The sequence below is a fragment of the Eurypyga helias genome, unplaced genomic scaffold, assembly GCF_000690775.1.
Source record: "Eurypyga helias isolate BGI_N326 unplaced genomic scaffold, ASM69077v1 scaffold9865, whole genome shotgun sequence".
Lineage (NCBI taxonomy): Eukaryota > Metazoa > Chordata > Aves > Eurypygiformes > Eurypygidae > Eurypyga > Eurypyga helias.
This window is the reverse complement of record NW_010251000.1, coordinates 27,245-40,738: the sequence shown is the minus strand read 5'-3', so window position 1 is coordinate 40,738 and position 13,494 is coordinate 27,245. Positions and strand designations below refer to the sequence as shown.

At 41.4% G+C, this 13,494-nt stretch overlaps 1 protein-coding gene across 1 annotated transcript in view; it reads left to right on the top strand.

The window, feature by feature from the left end:
- Nucleotides 1-13,494, top strand: part of LOC104509813 (tubby-related protein 4) — a gene marked incomplete at both ends in the record, with an annotated part of 44,422 nt that overhangs the window by 6,512 nt on the left and 24,416 nt on the right. The window contains one exon of the mRNA XM_010151874.1: nucleotides 13,240-13,420. Within this exon, the coding sequence (XP_010150176.1) occupies nucleotides 13,240-13,420 (181 nt within the window). The remainder of the gene's footprint in view (nucleotides 1-13,239; nucleotides 13,421-13,494) is intronic.

The window sequence follows — 13,494 nt, the reverse complement described above, 5'->3', positions numbered from 1 at the left end:
CCCCCCCGCCCCAACCTTATAATCTGTGGACTATGATGTGCAGTTACTACTACCTTTTCAGGTAAATAGTTGTTCTGAACAGCTCCTAAGACGAAAGTAGGAATAGTAGCCTTACCTAGCTTCTGGAGTGTGTCTTAAAAATAAGGAATTTGTGTTTGAAAATATTGTATCTCTTTTGGCCGCGATGTCATCTTCTCACCTACGTCATCTTTTGCCTACCACTCTGGAATGAGGAGTTTGTGCTTCCATTCACCCTAGCATTCGGGTTGTAATCAGATGCTGTAGTGCACGTCCAGTTCAGGCAGTCCTTGCTGTTGCAGTAGTCACACTGATCAAGTTTAATTACGCGCAGACATCTCTCTGTGTGGAAGAAAATCTCGAAGACAGCCTTCTAATGAGTTGACAGAATGATGAAAGGGAACTACAAACAGGTGACTGGGGCACTACAGGGAAGGCAAATATTTATCTTAGTTATTATGAATGCAGGGAAAGAAGGACAAAATGAAAAAAATACAGCCTGTAAAGTTTGAAAGTGTAAGCGATTGTTTTGGTCTTTCTTAGAATACCTCTTGTGCCTATTGGGGATCTTTACAGAATCACTAAGGTTGGAAAAGGCCTATAAGATCATCTGGTCCGACCATCAACCCAACACTACTATACCCACTAGACCGTGTCCTCAAGCACCATGTCTACACGTTTACAGGTTCACATAAAGGGCCCTTAAAATGCCAGGGAATGTCTGTATTTTTGTGTCTTTACATACAAAAATGCATCTTTCCCCTATCCATTCTGGGTGCAGAGACTACCAAAGGACCTTACATAGGTATTTACAATGACCAGAAGCACTCACAGTTGCAGTGTAAGATACAGTCTTTGAGGAAGAAGTAAGTGAAAGACTTATTCTCACTGATGGACGAATTACTCAAATTGCTGGGAGAAATGGCGAGAGGCTTTTTTGAGGATTGAAGAATTGTCATTCATTAACTAGGCAGTTTATTCAAGGCACAAGGACTGCAGACAATAGTTAAATCGCACATAAGGATTTTAATGTTGCATGCTGCATAACTGAGCAGTACTATTAAAATTCAAAGAGGACAGGGGAAGGAGACTTCAGTCGTCTTTCAAGATAAATCCACTTGTTATATAAAACAGATAAACAAACACCACCACAGCTTAACTTTATTTAATGATTTGGACTATTTTTAGAAGCATCTCAAACCTTTGTGGCAGACTTGCTATTAAAGTTAATGATTCCTGCTTGCTTGTGCTAAGGGTTCCGTGAATCTGTATTATCCTACTGCATCCTTTTATAGACAAAATATGTGGGGTTTTATATATGCTTCAAATTTCTATATGTTTTTGTGGCGGCTTTAGTATTCTTATGTATTTATATGTGCTGGAAGCCAGTAACACTTTGTTTTCTTTTCTGGGTGACAGTTTTTATGATGACACATAATACTGACAGACAGATTTTGGGTGAAAAAATAAGGCGAATTTTAAGTGCTAGTTAGCTTTTCGTTCTCCCGTCTCTTTTTATTATGTTGTTTTGTAGCTGCATTATGCAGCTATTTCTGAAATAATTTTTTTTTTCTTTCCTGATGTGTCTACAGTTTTGTTAGCATTGTTTTTCCTCTGCCTTTTGGTCTCAAGTTCATTTTCATGCTTCATTCTGCTGAGAATACAGCTTCCATTAAAAAGGAAGGAGAAGAATTAAGTAGCTTGGTGCACTGTGGCTTTTTTTCAGTTGTGCTCTCCTTTTCTCTGTAGCAATGAGCAGCAGTAGCGGCAGATTTCCATACTCAGATGAGGGCTTAATAGGCTTTGCATTGAGTTTTGGGGAGAATATAGAGCACGGATGTTCTCCTCAGAGCCTCTAAGGCTCGTGTGCCGCTTCAGGAGCCATCTCTCTGTGGGTTTATTCCAGACAAGGTTTTTCCTGCCAGAAACCCTGGTTGGTACTGCACAGTTACTGAGCGGGTAATTGAAGGAGGGGAGCAACGAGGTGATGCTTCAGTGTGCTTTCTTCTTCCCACTCACTTCATCTGTGCCTTGCCTAATCTCTCCCTTGATGCTCTTCATCCAGCCTGTAGTGGCAAGACACTGTGAGGGCTGACGAGATGGTGCTATTTGTTCTAGTTGTGAGGGCTGTGAGATGGGGGATGTATATGAGCTGACAGCATCGTGGCTCATTTTTTCTCTGTAGCTCCTGCAGTGTTTCATGTCAACACTGTTTCACATGAATCTTGCAAAGAAATTTTCCCTTTAATGACTCTGTCTGAAAGAAGGAATACAACTGTTTTAATGTTTTGCTCATCATTGTAGACAGGGTATTTGATGTTTGTTACTGTGAAAAGCGAATGGCTGAATGGATTTCTGCATCCCCTTGGATGCACAGTGTACTAGGACATACAGATCACCCTCAGTAGTTTAACTTGTAACTCTTTACTGTGATCTAATATGACATTCGGGTCCCAATAGTCTTATTTTAGTTGACCAGAATCTGGGGTTTGTTAAGCTCTGCACACTCTCCCACATCTTCCTCTCCATCAGGAAAGGAAGGATGTCAGTGGCAGTGACAAACCGGAGATGGAGGGAGAGCTGAAGACTCATTGTGCTATTCAGTTAATGTGTCCACTTAGTGCTTTTATACCCAGTACTGCTTTACATTTTCAGAGCATCGGTGTTTGAGTTGGCAAAGTAAAGCTGAGTGCAAATAGAAACACGACCAGTCTCTGTGTGGGAAGTGGCAGGAAGAAAGGAGTTGCTTGCCTCTCCTCTCACCTTGCTGGCACTTGTACAGAAAGATTTGCTCATATAGCCTGAAGTCTTTACTTCGATGGGACAGGGAGTACTTGTAACTGTGTTTCTGAAAAGTGTGGTGTGATGCTACGGGGCAAACAATAAAAATGAGGATTTGTGGTGCACCTGTGCGATGTAGGAGCACATACTTACACTGCCTTTTTAGGCAGTTCAGGGGAAAACATGGCACCTCCTCTGAGAAGCTGCTCTCTTAGGAGAAGTCATATGTAAGGTCGTAAAATTGCTTTAATTTGTTCGTTCAGATTTTGAGTTGGTTGGGAAAGGGTATGTGCGTGGAAGTGTAATTCTTGCAGAGGAAAAACTTTCCAAACTGTGAGGGTATTACAGCTTTTTTCAGAAACAGTCTGTGTTATTCCATTGCTACAGCCACTTGGCTGAGAACGCTTCGGCTCCAGGAGCCCTTTGGTTCATCCAGAGCTTTGTGGTCTCTTCAGTTCAAAAGAAATACAGCTGCCAGAGTGGTTAATTTAAACTTTATTACCACTGGCATTTGATCCATTGATTTTTTGCAAGTTAGTAAGAGGACCAGGAGCCAAATGGGGTCTTGAACCTGGGTCAGATGTTTTCAAGCCTGTGAATAGTCTGAAACCTTGGTGCAGAGAAGGAGGATTAGAGTGATTGGATCTGGAGATTTGTGCATTTCTGCACTAGGTCGTGTCTGGGGAAGCAAGGCCAAGTTTCACAGTAAATTTAAGATGAAAGGTGATATTTTTGGAAAGTGATATCACATGGTCTTTCCATTGATTTGACACAGAGAGATACTATGCCAATGGAAAGTGGGAGCAGTATCTCTGTTCTCTAAAACCTTTCCCATTAGTGTTTCATCCTGTGTGGATTCAACTTGAGCTCTCTGCTCTTTGTCTCGCCGTTTCTTGTCAGTGTTCAGATGCTCAGGGATTGTTGGCGACTGCATCAACTGAAAAGGGATTAATCCTTCCCTGCTTTCCTTGCTTTTAGGAGGATAGTAATTCTTTTTCAGTGCCTCATTCCAGGAACAGTTTATTACTCAGTGTGGTGGGGTTTGGTAGCGGGGGGTAGGGGCTACAGGGATAGCTGCTCTGAGAAGCTGCTGTGAGAAGCTGCTGGAAGCTTCCCCAGTTCCAAGCCAGACCTGTGCTGGCCAAGGCCGAGCCAGTCAGCGACTGTGGTAGCGCAGAAGAGAACAGGAAGCAGAGAGAGGACTGGGATGTGAGAGGGACGCCAGGGAGAAGTGAGTGAGGAGCTGCATGGTGCTGAGTTGCCAGCTGGGCATAAACCATGACACGCAGTCTATCTCCATGTTGACTCAGTTATAGTTCACCTCACCCATTCTACTTATTTCCTGATCATGCTGAATAACCCCTCTGCCAGCACCCAAGACCTGGTAGAGGAATGCAGAAGTTGAGGCTTCCATTTAGCATGTGGCTTAACCCAGGGGCTTCTTGATTTTGTATTATGAAATTCAAACCAGCAAGGACATTGCTTCTAAACTGCTTTGTATTGCGTTGTCACTGGTCAAGACTGCAATCCTTGATGCCAAGTAATAGCATTTTCAATTAGGAAAAAAAACCCACAAAGGCAAACCACAAAACCTCAGCAGAAACTCTCAGACTTCTAAAACTCTAAAGGAAATTTTAGCTTCAGCAGTCAACATGACTTTCAGGAAATAACTAAACCCTGGCTTGGGAACAGTGCAGGAGACTGCAAAATGTATCAGCTGACTTCTTTGCCTGATTGAGTGGGTGTTGGTAAAACTGTATCTGCATTTTCTCACTTAACAGCACCCAATAGAAATTTCTGTTGGTATATGTAATTTGATGTATGTGAAGAATATGTGTTTTCATAGATGTGTATGCACTTTCCTGGCAGAGTTTAGTGAGAAAACCATGCTACTTGAAGAGCGTTCCAGAGTACTTCTGCTGTGGGAGCTCGATGGTCCAGGCTCGGAGTCCTGTCTGGGTTAAAAGCTACACAAGGTGTTCTGTATAAGGTGTTCCAGCTGCTGGCTTTTTGTTCATTTTTCATACTACTTCAAATGTGATTTGAAACCTGACACAAGTTTAAAAAAACTCACATCTCTCTTCATGTCTGAAGTAAACTGAGGCATATTGTTAACAGTAAAAATTTTACAGAAGGGCCACTCTTCACTTAAAAACCTAATTGTTATAGGCTGCTTTCTTGAAAAATGTCTTAAGAAAGAATATAGAAATGTGTGTGTCTGGAAATACACAAGTAAGAATTAGTCCAGGGGCATATAATAATCACTCTTTCTATGATTTGCCAGAATGCTTTCAAATAACTTTATCTTCTCCTGGACAATTGCTTCCATCCTCACATGTCCAGAGTAGTTGTATAGCTTGAGATCCTGGTTTTGAGACTACTTACATGTTTGACTCCTGAAGTGATGTGCAAGGCTATATCTCATTTACAGTCATTCAGCTATGTTACACTGTTTTGGAGAGAAGTAAAGCTAGTGTGGTTTGAATCCCCAGGTTTTAGCATTCAGTATTTACAATGGTAATGGGTTTAAATTGAAAGTGGGGAGGTTTAGATTAGATACCAGGAAGAAGTTCTTCACGGAGAGGGTGGTGAGGCACTGGCACAGGTTGCCCAGAGAAGCTGTGGATGCCCCATCCCTGGAAGTGTTCAAGGCCAGGCTGGATGAGGCTTTGAGCAACCTGGTCTAGTGGAAGGTGTCCCTGCCCCTGGCAGGGGGATTGGAACTGGACAGTCTTTAAGGTCCCTTCCAACCCAAACCAGTCTGTGATTCTATGATCTCCAGTGTATTTTCTTTGTGTTCTCATTTGAGAGCTTTGCAGTAGTTAACTAGACCCTGTGGACTTTGTAAGAGAGAAGTGAACAAGCATGAAAGCAGGTAACTATAAACCAGTGCTGCTTTTGAAAGAGTTAATGGTCTCAAATGAGATTTTCACTGCTGTGTGTATATGCATTGAGCTGGATGGTCTCATGGGGTATCATCCACATGTGGGGCTGGTAACTCCTCATGTCCAAAGCAAACAGAAACTCAGTTTTTTCAGACATAAAGGCAGTCTAAGAAAGCCTAATGCTTTCCCCTCGAGCTTGTGTGTGAATTGTGGTGATGTCTCTTTCTGTGTCAGTTCAAGAAATCATTTTACAGTGGTTGAATTTTTGAGCTGGATGGTCTCATGGGGTATCATCCACATGTGGGGCTGGTAACTCCTCATGTCCAAAGCAAACAGAAACTCAGTTTTTTCAGACATAAAGGCAGTCTAAGAAAGCCTAATGCTTTCCCCTCGAGCTTGTGTGTGAATTGTGGTGATGTCTCTTTCTGTGTCAGTTCAAGAAATCATTTTACAGTGGTTGAATTTTTAATGAAATCAGCAGGAGAGCAGCTGTCTCCCTTTCCCTGGTTGTCTCACTTTCTGACTGCATTTTGAGATGAAAAGAAGGAAAGCCAGAAATATGACACTGAGAAAACCCAAACTTTTTAATGTATCCTTAGAGATGTCTCCTGCACTGTCTCCTGCTTTCTGATGGAGAAACAGTAAACAAGAAGAGCACAAGGAATGCAAAATGCTAATACCACAACTAAATGGACTGCAAAATGTTCTAAGTCAGCCTTTGCTAGACTGGCACTTTTTTGTTAGGCTAATGAATGAAAATATATAAAGGCAATAATTTTCCAAGTATTTCCTGTGTTACTAAGACACCCACCTGCATAAATAGAAGTTTGATCCATCGTTTTGTATATTAATCATGTTATAGATCAGTTCGTTTGGGATCAGCCAAACAGATTTATCTCTGTTAGTGTGATGGCATTATGGTGATGACTGTGAAGGCGGTCCCTGTGGTGAATACTAATGTTTGTCCCGATGGCTGAATCAGGGCAAATGGAACTGCTCAGCGTCTTCTGACAATGCAAACGCTATTGGCCTTACTAGCGTTTTTGCAGAATGTAATTTCTGTGGGTCCGTGCTGACTTTTTCCTTTGGGGGGAAGAGGCTGAAGGAAGAAGTGTAAAGACAGGTCTAAACTTTGAAAAGGGGGAAATGTCAGTGAAACAGAACGTCAGACAACGCGGCTGCCAATGCAGAGGTACTCAGGGGAAGCTGTTAGTAGTAGCATTCATACTACCTGGTGCAACGGCAGCAGAGTTTCAGCAGATATGTGTGCCAAACTAAGAGTAAGACAAAATGCCGAAAGAGCAATGTTTGCGAAGTGGATGAGTGGAAGAGGAATCCTTCAGATTTTGGAAGTACAACCCTGAAGAGTGTTAAAAAACAGAAGCTTACGTTTTTGTGAGATCATTCATGGTTTACTTGGTCACATGATGCTGATGACGTTTCTGCCCTGAGCTGCAACGTCACTGTTAAGAGACTCCTCACTGGGTCTGAGGATATTAAAGGGGGTCCTGGAACAGGTCAGTTTGAAATGCAGCAAGTCCCTGTTTCCGACTGGTACATCCAAAGATTATGAAGGATCTTGAATCTGAACTAACTTAGCTGCTAGCAGAAATAATTATGTCTCTGTCCTAAGTCTTGAAGGGCAGCACTGTTTTCCTGCAATATATTTAGAAAAGGGTTTATGAATATGCAAGAAATGTGCAAATAAGGTTTACATCTGCACCTTGCAACTTGTTAAAGCAAAAACTGAAAATGGAATAGCGCAACACCTGTAAACTGGTCTGAAAAGACCTAGGTAGGACTTTTCCTCCGGAGGGAGGTCATGACTCACTGGTCTTTCGGAAGTCTTTGCATGTGTCCTTAAAAGTGACGGCTAGAAAAAAATTAGCCAAAATGGTGTATTCAGTTCTGAAAAAAACAACACATTCCAGTGTGAATAGACCCCCCTTAGGATTTCTTGAGAAATACCTGCGTGTGCCGCTTTGGCATAGTGGGGATATATCCTCTGTGTGAATGATTTAGCAGGTGTGGAAACCCCAGCAAATCAGAACAATACATATTTTACTTACTGTGTTTGAATGGATTAGCAGTGCAGGGGAAGAACTGGTCAAGAATCAGTCCACAAAGGGGAAGACTATGGATCCAATTGGCCTTATACAAATGGGGACAGTGGGTTTGCCTTTATATCACACTGTGTTTTACATCATTTTTTATTTTAAAATACTGCTGCTTAAAATATTTCCTGTTGTGAGATAGCAACATTTACAGGTTACATGCTGTTATTTCTATTACTTGGGGCTGTAGAAGGCTTGAGTATTTCATGTCCAGTAGAGCTCAGTTTACTGGACTGGTCCAGTAAGCGTCTTCTAGGATGCATCTAATCCGCTGCCTTTCTGGTGTGATCAGTCAGTTCCTGGAAAAACTTCCTGTGGTCACTTTGTCCTTCCAGCTGCCACTTGCCATATGGGAGAAGGAAGAGAGAGAACTCGAGAAATTGCTCAGTGGTGTTACTGGGAGTTTAGCCACAGCTTAGTGAAGATCAGAACACCTGATATTTCATGACAGATTACATTAGTTTTCAGAATATGTCTGTGTATTCAGGAGTTTAAATGCAATCCGTTAATGCACCTTGCGTAGTCCTACAAGGTGAGTTCTGTCTTTCTGTGAAAATTTTGGGGTTTAAATAATCAAATTATACTGGAATGGGGTTTACTAGATTAATCTTCAGTGTTGTTTTAATTATCGGAGCCTTTGAGTTGTTTTGCTTCCCTCAGTTGTCAGATGGACATTCTTAGTAAGAAGTGAGAGGCTGTTTTAAAAATCCTGGGCCAACAGGAGTAAAGCAGATAGATGCTTTTTTTCAGCCTTCTAACATCATGATACTGGAGTCTCTCATCCTGGAAGTCCTATCCTGAAGTAGCCTCCAGTGGCTTTATATTTCTTCCAGTTACTATAGCAAGTCCAGCTTCTATTACTTCAACTTGAGCTTCAAAGCCTCAGTCGTTGCCCTGATGGGGAATTATGGCCCATGTTCTGAAAATGTATTGATCAGATTTCCTCTGAGTTCTGTTTAAGCAGCAACATTAGAAACCTTCAGTGTTAGTATCAAATGTCATGAAAGGAGCATCTTATTTTGTCCATATCTTTCTGTAACAGTAGTGACTGTTCAGTTTGTACAATCAAAACCTGAGACTGGAAATAATTCCACCTTTTACCCCTTAAATATACACCAAGTCATTAAATACATTATTGCTGGGATTGAATTATCCTCGGTTATTATAAAAGGCAGAGTGGCTGTACTTCTGGAAAGCTTCTTTGACAGTGAAGACAGGCAAAGACGCAGGAATGGACAGTGGCTAGGTTCCCTGCAGATGTAAATCAGTGCAGCTTCATCAGCCTAAGTCATAACAATTTAATTTTCTCAGCTACTGCATATAATCAGATGGGGTGACATGGCAGGACCTTCTTCTTTCCTACTGGGCTAGTGTATTCAAGTTAACATAAATAAACCTTGAGCATTTTTACTGTTGATGAGTTCAATGTACTTACGTTAAATTAAACAGCAATAAAATGCGTTTTGTGCAGAAAAAATAAAAAAAAAATCACTGTTTGTGAATTACAGCTCTCATTGGAAGCAGTGGGCTTCCTGAGCTGGACCTTCAGGACACCAGGTCTTTGGTCACTCCACTGTAGCCCTGTTGATCTTGGTGCTGCCAAGCCATTTTCTGCTCGTGCTGTGTTCGGTCCAAACGCATTTCGGCATCACAACAAATCCTATAGGAGTAGCAGCAGTTCAGCACAACAGATCCACGCATAGCAAAGTCACTGAAGAGGTTGAAGTTGTACCTCTTGGACTGAATTTTTTGGCTGCTCTACTCCTCATCTCCTCACAAGATGAATACTTCAGACAGAATACCCAATCAGAGGAGATTACCTGGTCTTTTAAGAACTGGTGTCTTTCAGACTAATTGAAGTCTTTAAAATCTTTTATAAAGGGCAGTGTAATGCAATTTTGCATGATAGTTTCATGGATAATAATTTAGCAACTATTTTTAGTTGAAAAACCTTTGCATGAAAAACCTTTTTATTTACCAAAGCTCGCTCATGAAACGCTTCACAGGTTACCACAGAGGCTGAGAGGTCAGCAGATTTCAGAGAAGGGATTGAGATTTGTTACAATAAATAGGAATCGCTCCAAGTTTGGGTTTCTTGGAGAACCCAGACACTTGCGTTTCAGGACTGAACCCAACTTTCAGCTCTTGGTACGCTTGGAGAACTGAATTATCAGAGTGCTGTTTATCTCAGTTTCCCTTCAAAGCATACAACACGGGGGCACTGTTGGATACTACCCTGCGTCGGTAGGACCGGTAATCAGCTACAGCTTCACTGTAGCGGAGGTTTCATTACATTCTGTACGTTTTGTAAAGAAATACTGTATTTATGTTGTGTAACTGACTCACACTTGGGTAAATGTATTCGGTGATTTTAGGTATTTTGTTACCAGATTATGCATAACTCTACAAATGTAATTCTGCAAGTGGTGCTGTATGTAAAAACAGTTGAAATAATGAACAGTATGAAAGGAGACGAGATGAGACAGAAAAAGAAGAGAACAAGGGGCCAAAGACCACTTCAAAATAAGTACTTGGGATTTTTTTAATTACTATTATTATCATTTAGCTTTTGTATTCAAAGGTTAACAAACCACTGTGACTTGCTCATTACCTTTTTCCAGTATTCCCTCAGACCTCCTAGATCTGCATATACCTGAAAAATAGGAGTTTAGGCTGCTAAAATGCACCTTTTAATTTCTCTGTTGGATCCTTCAGGCATACCCTGTGGCTCAACCTTTTTTTCTGAAGGTCAAGAGAGTTTTATTCATCTGACATAAGTAGCTTGAGTGTGGCATTTATAACTTGAGTAATGTTATGGATGATAACGCCATTAGCAGGAGTTCAGCCAGCAGGCCTATCAGCCTGATAAATGCTTTCATCTTAAAGGTTGTACTGCTACAATAACCCTGAACCTTAAAGCTGCTCCTTGAAACCTATAGCCTGGTTAAAGAGATGAAAAGTGCCCTCTGACATTTCTAGGTTGCTAAAGAGCTCTCTCAGGTTCCGGTGCAAGAATTAAGATGCTCGCGTGCAGCTGTTCTGATCTGAATTGGAAATTACTGTAGGACTTCGTATTTTTAAATTAACTGGGGGCAGTGCTACTCAAAAGAATTAGCTTTAGATTGGGATGAGACTGAACTCTGGATGATGAGTCCCAACAGTTTGTTCCTACCCAATTATAAAGTGTCTCTTCAGGGTTTGAGGAGGCAGAACTCTTACACTGCTATTTTCAGAAACAATAGAGAGTTTCACCTCCTCTGTCTAGGTGTTTTGCAGTTCTAAAACTACTAGGAGACTAGTAAAAAAACTATGGAGTAGGCTGAAAGTGGTGTGAGAAGCTAGCAATGACAGCCAATAGGATTTTGGCTTTGTCAATGTTTGTTTTGTAGAGGCCTGAGAGTGGGTATGTTCTGAACATAGTGAAAGTGGCTGTGCACTGATCATGTGTGTAAAACCAGTTGCAATAATGAACAGTGGGAAAGGAAATGGGATGGCACAAGTGGAAGCAGAGTAGAGTGAAGGGAGTGCGAGATGAACAAAGGTCAAGGTCTTGCTTTTATATCTAAGAATAGCAGTCTGAGGCTTGTAGCAAACTTCAGCCACTGTTTTAACCCAGCAGCTATTTAACACAAAAATATTTGTAACATGTAATGATCACAGGTAAGGCAGCCAGATACTGTTTTTTCATTGCTTCTGATACTATGAAACAAGTCCATTTGTTTTCTTAAAATTCCAATGACGTCACTGGCGTTCCTCTGTAAGCGATTCTTTCTTACAACTGGCTGTGTTTCCTGATCATCACCTTGATCATAGAAAAAATGGTAGTGCTTCTTTTTTTTGACTGAGACCTTTGAAGCCATGTTTCCTTTCTGAAACTTTCAAAAGGGCAACCATGACAATTGCTTCCTGGGTGAGTACTATGGTATAAGTCTGATACAATATGCAGTTTGAATGCTGCAGGTCTAGCACGACATCTCGGAAGGAAGATAGAGAGGAAGACCTCTGACAGCAGAGGTCAACAAGGGTGATTGGAGTCTTTGAACAACAACTGTACAGGGAGATCCTAAGTAGGCTAGGATTCTTCAGCTTGGAAAAGACGTGACTAAGAGATTGGATAATAAAGGTCTATAAAAACGTGGCCAATATTAGGAGTGTAAGTCGGGAACAGTTATTCTATATGTCTTTTAGTGTTAAGAGATGTAAAGGTTACCAAGTGAAATTATCAATTATCAAAGAAGAGGCAGTATATTTTGCTGGAAGCTACATGCGTGTGCAGGAGAGGTGCCTGCTCAGCACATCCTGGTCTTTTACTCTTCCCCAAACACTTTACCACTGTTAGAGGTAAGATACAAGGCTAGATGAATTTTTGATCTAGGCATATAATTGTTAGAATCTTGAATTTAGAAGCACTGGAAATAGGTGGTAGGCTGAAGGACAGGTATAAAACTTGACCTTCCTTTTAGCTTCATTTTTAATGTTGCCTAGTTCTCAAGTTGATGAGTGCCTTAAACTTGCTTTAAAACATACTTGCCTCATGAAATTGCTTGATAGCAGCAGCAGCCTTGGCTAATGCGTTTATTGCTTTGTGGATGTATTAATCCTTATTTCCTGATGTTTTTCTAAAATTCATACAGTATGCAGAATCTTAACTTGCTTAAAGCCTCAAGACAGAAAACGCTTATAAAAAGGATATTGTAGGTTCCAGTCAGTCTGACTTCAGTCAGAACACATTGGCTACGGAGTAGTTCAGGGGCAAGAAAAACCCGTGCATTATCCATTTTGTGTTTGAAATGGTGGGTAGAAGCTCTTCTCCATCTTTTCCTGCATGTGTAACATACTGCCTTCCTCTCGGACTATAATAATCTACTTGCAGTTACCTGATCATATTGCTTTTAGCCTGTTTTTGGAAGGCATTCTCCTACCTTCTCTCAGCTCATCAACTGACTAACCTGTTCTCCTCTATTCAGCTTTCTATTTCTCATAAGCTGTTTGAAATCTCTAAGACCTCACTTTTGTCAGCTGTGCCTTTTGATATTGTTGTGGCTGATGCATACCTTGGTTTCTACCACCAATTTGAGAAGTTTCTGTATAATGAAGAATACTGCAGAACCTGTGGTAGCCCTTCTGCCAGCTTGCTTTAGTTGTAGTAATGGTCAAGTTCAAATAAAGTGTGATGTTTCATATTAAGGTGAACAAAATGCACCGCACCATGAAACATTATTTGCTCACAGATTTTAGGAATGTGCCTCTACACCCTGCTGCTTTAACTTCATTCTTTATATACAACTTCGGTTGCGGTGTCCTGTTGTGGCACCGTTTCACATCTGTGATTGCTTTGCTTTCAGTTAATTTCCAGCATCGCTAGTTAATTGCAAGATCCATTTGAAGGAGGGTCCAGTGGCTGACACTTGAGGAACTGAGAGCTGTTCTGTTATTTACAGGTACTGTTTGGCACTGCTGATGGACAGGTTATCGTCATGGACTGCCATGGCCGAATGCTGGCCCACGTGCTCCTTCATGAGTCGGATGGCATCCTCAGCATGTCCTGGAACTACCCCAGCTTCCTGGTGGAGGACAGCAGTGAGAGCGACACGGACTCCGACGACTATTCCCCACCGCAAGGTAGTGTTGTGCGCGCATCCTTCTGTTTCAGCTTTGAAGGTGCTCATGAAGACATCATGAATGCCAGGGAGTTG